This window comes from Arachis ipaensis, chromosome B06 (assembly GCF_000816755.2).
Source record: "Arachis ipaensis cultivar K30076 chromosome B06, Araip1.1, whole genome shotgun sequence".
NCBI classification, from domain to species: Eukaryota; Viridiplantae; Streptophyta; class Magnoliopsida; order Fabales; family Fabaceae; genus Arachis; species Arachis ipaensis.
Window position 1 is genome coordinate 118,891,220 of NC_029790.2, and position 6,821 is coordinate 118,898,040.

The window sequence follows — 6,821 nt, forward strand, 5'->3', positions numbered from 1 at the left end:
AATAATCATATTAGAATGATCAAATTTATTATAATAGAATAATTAAACTCTTCGTATTAGAGAAATCAAGTAAATTTATTATAATATAATAAAACTTTTTAGGAGATGATAAATACATTTTTCATACTCGATCGACCATAAATTGATAACTATTTTTAATGTATACAAAGCATAATTATATTTAATTTAATTTTACTTTTCAACTTTTTAAAATAATTTTTTTAAATTGTTTGACATCAACAAGTAGATAATTTCTTTTTTTCAAAATTATCCGAATACAACTATACATCACTACATCATCGTTAGTGATAAAATTTTTCGACGGAGTGGATACTCATAAGAATTTACCTGCTGAAGGGCGAATATCGGAACAATTTTGTACTCGCAAAAATGGAAGGCAGAACCCGTATAATAAACAGGTTAGAGGTGGAAATAGAGGTTTTCATTCTGTGGGAACAACCGTTTTCTCACCAGTCACCACTGTCGTCTGCCACTTCCTACTTCTCACTGCCAAGCTCCTCCCTTTTCACTGCTTCTCCCTCTCACCCTCGAGGTCACCGGCTCACCGCAACAGCGTCGTTGCTCACCCAAGTCCCATCCCTTGGAGAGCATCGTCTCGCGCTCAGTGCGCCTGGCCTAGCCGAGGAGAACGTCGTCGTCGCCACTTGACCCAGCTGTGGTAAAAGTGTCTCCATCTTCATCGCGTCAGTCGAGCTTCGCCGTCGTCACATCAAAGCTTCTTCGCTGTCAGAGCCTCTTTGCCGTTTTCACATCAAAGCCTCGTTGCCGTCAGAGCCTCTTCCTTCTGGTAAGTTAATTTCTGTTATTTTTATTTACCTTGAAGTATTTCTGTATATCTTTGATTGTTGTGAATTTGTGATTTTTGTGAATCCGTTGTTTCATTATTTCTGTGATTTTTATGCCCTAACGTTGAAAACCTCATATGTGTGATACTATTAAAAATTCTTGCTTGTGATTATTGGTAGTTTATGTTTTGCAATTTTATAGAGATCATATTGTTGTAGAGTTGACAAAATGTATTCCTCCGATACTTTGAATAATACTGTTGAGAAAAGTACACCGTCGAAAGAACCTATAGCTACGAATGATCAAGATACTCAGCAGCCTCTTCCATCTCAACCACAAGAACCCCCAACTGATACGACAACTACTAATGAAGGAACAACCAACACTACAAGTATTGTTCGACAAAGAAAGTTAACACCCAAAGTGTAAAATCACTTAAACATAAATGAAAATTAAGGGAAAATTTTCTTTTTTTCGATATATTTTAGTTTTTTTTTAAAATCTACAGATATCTGCGGAGACTCAATCCCCGGTGGATACAAGGTTTCCACGGGGATGGGACGCGAACGGGATGGGGAAGGGGACGAATTTTGGGTTACAGTGGCAGGGGCGTGGGAGGGGGCATGTACTACAAGAATTTGACAAATTAGCGACGAATTTTTGCGAGAAATATTTTTTGTCACTAATCCGTCACTAACTTGCGAGGAATTAGTGACGCATTAATGACAAAATTAATGAGCGGTCACAAAATATCCGTACTTGAGAAAAGTGACTGATTAGCGAGAGATTCACGAGTAAGTTTGTTTCTCACAAATTAACTTTTGTATCTAAAAAAGAGCGAGAAAAATCTCCTCGCTAATTTGTCACAAATTAATTAGTGAGTGATAATGTTCCAGCAAATTAGTCACAAATTAATTAGCGAGGGATATTATTGTCACTATTCCGTCGCAATTGTTTGATATACAATTAGCGAGAAACAATTCACACACTAGTTCGTCGCTAAATAAACTTTGTGCAAAAAGTCTAATTAGTGAGGAACAATGTTACTAGCTAATCCGTTACAAAGACTTGAAATGCATTTTGCAATGGACAATTTTCTAGCTAATTTGTCACCAAAGTTTTTACTTTTCGCGAGCAACTAGTTCTCGCTAATTTGTTGCATAATATTGTCAAATTCAAAATTAGGATAGCGACAGAAAATAGTCGTCGCTAACTCGTTGCAATGTATAAATCATTCAGCTAGGAAAGTGTTCCTTGTTAATTAGTCGCTAAAGTGGAAATACAGATATTGAGCACCTAGGACCTAAGCAGCGAGAAATTTGCGACCGTTTAACAACTGACACACTTCGTTTGCTAATTTCAAGTCGCTGATTGGCGGGCGAAATATATTTGTCGCTAAGTTGTCGCAAGTTTAGTTTAGCGAGCGACTTGGCAACTGCAATTTTGTCGCAAAGCAAAAGCTATATCCTACATATTTTGTAGCAAATTACTCGCTAATCTCGTTAGAAATCTGTAACAGCCCAGACCACCCGCTAGCACGATATTGTCCGCTTTAGCACACAAGGCCTCACGGTTTTGTCTTTGACGATAGGGATGATAGCCGAAGCCCCCCACACTCACTCGTCAAAATGCGTCATGCTAGGGAGAGGTATCCACATCCTTATAAGGCATGATTCGTTCCCCTCCCCAACCAATGTGGGACCTTACAATCCACCCCCCTAAGGGAGCCCAACGCCCTTGCTGCCACATCGATCCGGGCTCTGGCTCTGATACCATCTGTAACAGCCCAGACCACCCGCTAGCACGATATTGTCCGCTTTGGCACACAAGGCCTCACGGTTTTGCCTTTGACGATATGGATGATAGCTGAAGCCCCCCACACTCACTCGCCAAAATGCGTCATGCTAGAGAGAGGTATCCACACCCTTATAAGGCATGCTTCGTTCCCCTCCCCAACCGATGTGGGGCCTTACAAAATCTGTCGCAAAGTTTTAACAAATCCAAAACTAACCGAGAAAATGTAGAAGTAAGTGGTCGCAATTGAGTCACTAATCAAAAGCTTATTTAGTGAGAGATTAGCGACTGCTTAACAACTGATAGACTTTCCTCACTTATTTCATGTTGCTACTAATTTGTGAGGAAAAATGTTAGTCCTTATTCAGTCCTTATTTCATGTTGTTGTAACAATCCGAGTTTTTGAAAAATTATATTTAATATATTTGTTAAAAAATTTATTCTAAGAAAATTATTTTACCAAAAGTAATTAAATAAAGCTTAATGATACATTAAATTTTAAAAGTAAGTAGGAGTCATAAGTAATTTTGATAATAATTGAAAGGGATAAGTATTGTTTTGATCTCTAAAGTTTAGGGTCGGAATCGAAATCGTCCCTCACGTAATCTGCAGAACTGATGAGATAATCAACACTTAATTGATGGTTTCTCAGTAAATTTACCAAAAATGGGCCAAGCATTTTTTTCCATATTTCAGCTTGAAACAAAGAGGTTGTTATGGCTTATTGGCATTACATTCACAGTGTGTAAATTAAATTATTAGTTTTGTTATAGAATTGTAATTTTTTTAATTATAATTATAGCATGTAAATAATTATGTAAATCAATAAAAAATCAATTTTTTTTATATTTTCTTATTTTCTCGCTTCAAAAGCGTGGATGTATGTCTCTTATTGGCAAACTTTTGAAGCGTAGCCCAAACCAACTCTAATGGCACGTTTCTAAAAGTGTGGTTGTATCTCCACTTTTTGGCACGATTTAAAAGCGTGGTAAAAAGATATTGCTACATTTTTTGCATTTTTGGCACGCTTTAAAAGCGTGACAAAATCTAATTTTTTTTTGTTACTAGGTTAAAAAGAACTTGCGATGACATTTGTGATAGTAGTTCAACTAATTAAATAATAGTAGTTCAACTAATTAAATACATATTATTTTCTAGCAAATTAGCGAGTACTTCATAATTCTATTTTCTCATATAGAATAATAGCTTTAGTTTAGCGACAAAATTTCTACAAATTTGATTAAGGATTTTCAAAGATTAACTATAGATTTGCTACAAAATGTGACAGATTTGCGATCATATTAGCGGACAATTTGTGACGAATTAGGTTCGGAATATTCCTTGCTAATTAGCGTCAACTAAGCATTCCATTTTGTCTACGAAGTTAGCTTGGAATTAGCGATGGTTCTGCTGTAGTAGAGTTTGTCGCTAATTAGCGACTACCTTTTAGTCTATTTCTTGTATGAAATTAGCTTTTATTTTAGTGACGGATTTGCGACTATCTATTCGGTAGCTAAAAAACTTTCTAATGAATTAGTGACTATTGTGTTTGCCTCATTGATCTGCGACTTGTAATTAGCGAGGAAAGCATTAGTTACTAGGCAGTAGCTAATCCGTCACAAATTATATTTTGCGTCAGATTAGCGATTATTTTACGACTCTTTTTGTGGTAGCTAATCAGCCTTATTCTTGTCTTCGCCCCTGAGGACTCGCTGCCATTCCTGATCATTGTCATTATCATCACCATCTCATCTTTCTCATTCTCACTCCAACAATCACCCTCCCCTCCCCGATCGCCACCATCCACCGTTAGTCCTAACACCAACTCTGCCGTCCCTCCTCCTACTTAGGGATCGCAAAACCCCCCAAGGGACGGATACCCACAAAAATTTATCTGTTGGGGGATGGATATGGGAGGGTTTTTTGTACCCACAGGGACGAAAAAAGGAGACCCGCTTATTTTATGAGGCAGGGGCGGAGATAGAGGGCCCCACCCCATGGAGATCCGTTTAAATCTCGTATATGTGAAAAGACAATAATACCCCCTGTTTTATATATATATCAAAGTTGAGAATTTGATAACCCTAACCTAGTAGTCACTCTGAAGCTCGTTCTCTCCTCAATCCTCACTGCTCAGCAAAACTCCCTCTCCTCTCACGGTCTTATCACTATCAGTCACCACTGCCGTCCGCCATCTCCTACTCCCTCACCGCCAACGCCAAGCTCCTACTCTCTCCTTGAGCGCCTAAGTCTCATCATCAGTCATCCCATGGAGAACATCGTCGTCGTTCTTGGCCAACCGGGGAGAACATCATCGTCACTGCCTGACCCTAACTGAGGCAGCAGCGTCGCGCCGGAGCCTCTTCGCCGATCTTTACATCTTCGTCTCTTCGCGCGATCTTCGCCGTCAGCTGCTCTTCCTTTTGATAAGTTGCCGATCTATCATATTATCTCTGTAATTTTAATTTACTTTAAAGAATTTGTTAATTATTATAGCATTATTCTAACTTATGTGATTTACGTTCATTATAAATTATATTTCTGATTCTGATTATTCTTGTAATTTTGATTCTGTTCATTATAATTTATATTTCTATGATTTATGTGATTGTTTGTAATTTGATTTCTCTGTTTTTTATTTTAAATTTTGTGATTCCTATTATTTGATTTTTGTTATTTCTGTAATTTTTTGTGAATTATTATGATTTTAACTTTTAATTATTTTTTTCTTTTCGATGTAGAATTCAAACAATTCAGAATCTACCATCACAGATAAAAAAAAGGTTTGAGAATTATGTTTTTTACAATGTGATGAATTATATTTTTTAGTTTTTGGATATGTTTGGTTGTTTTATAAATATGTTTGGTAAAAATGTTTGTTGTTTATTATTGTTAAGTATTTGAAGATAAAATTATGTTTGTAATGAGCATTGAAAATTTTCTTTATTTCTTTATTTTTATTATTTTTTATCTTTATATTTTTTATAATGTCCATGCATACTCCATGCATTTCAATTTACTAGTTGCTACTTAAACATTACCATTCCATTTGAAAGAGGGCTGAAAATCAGTTTAAGAAAAGAAAGAAACTAATTGTTGCATTGTAGATGATAAAAAAGCCAAGGTTATAATACATTACCATGGAGACGAGATTCTAAGGATCCCATAGGCATGTAATCGTAGACAAGAAGACGTTGATCACCTTCAGCACAGTAACCAATCAAATTAACAAGGTTTGGATGACGTAAAAGAGACAACATCAGAACCTCCACTAAGAATTCTTTCTCCCCTTGGGCACCACTTGTATCAAGTCGTTTTACAGCTACAACCTGCTCATACCAACAATATTTCATCATTACATCCACTGTTCATTCCATGCTAAGATGTTCATTTTTTATCAAAATTTTTATTAGGTCCCACTCCCGCTGGCAGTTGTCGATCACTATTTATACTTCTTCGATAGGAGTGTTTGTGGTGTGATTTGGATCAGTTTTGAGTTAAAAACTCATCTGATTCAAACACTAATTTTACTTGCGATGCAGTTTAGATTGGATGTTTTTTTTAAAAAAAAATCCGATCCGATCTGAAGGATTTGCGGTTTTGTAAATTAAAAAAATTAAATACATATAACAAATCTCAATATCAAATTTTAAATAATCAACAATGACATAACAAGTCTCAACGATTTCTTAAAAAGCCAATGATAACATAACAATAAAAATAAAATTATAAATTAGTTAAAATAAATAAATAAATAATATTTTGAATATAAAATATTTATTAAATAATAATAGTACATGAATAATATAAAAGTGTATAATAAATTGAACATGTTATAAATATAACTGTAAATATAATAATAAAATAATATTATAGTACATTGTACGGTTTGGATTGGATTGGATCGGTTATGAAAAGTAGATCCAAAATTTGATCCGATCCAACGGTTTGTAAAAAATAATATCCAATCAAATCCAAATTAATACAGTTTTAATCGATTTTCGATTTGAATTAGATTGGATGAACGATTTAATTTATATCAGTTTGGATTTGAACACCCCTACTTCTATGCTTTTATATTTTTCTTTCTATTCTTCTTCTGTACACTGTACACTATATAATGAAAATAGGAAAAACATTGGTGTATATATAACTTTTTTAATAATATTATATGGCCAATAAATATTATCATTTTAAATTAGTATTTAGTTAATAATAAT

General features: G+C 35.0%; 1 protein-coding gene across 1 annotated transcript in view; it reads right to left on the bottom strand.

Annotated features, from left to right (window-relative positions):
* Positions 1–6,821, bottom strand: part of LOC107647380 (probable serine/threonine-protein kinase PBL7) — a 12,058-nt gene that overhangs the window by 3,594 nt on the left and 1,643 nt on the right. The window contains exon 4 of the mRNA XM_021104876.1: positions 5,741–5,930. Within this exon, the coding sequence (XP_020960535.1) occupies positions 5,741–5,930 (190 nt within the window). The remainder of the gene's footprint in view (positions 1–5,740; positions 5,931–6,821) is intronic.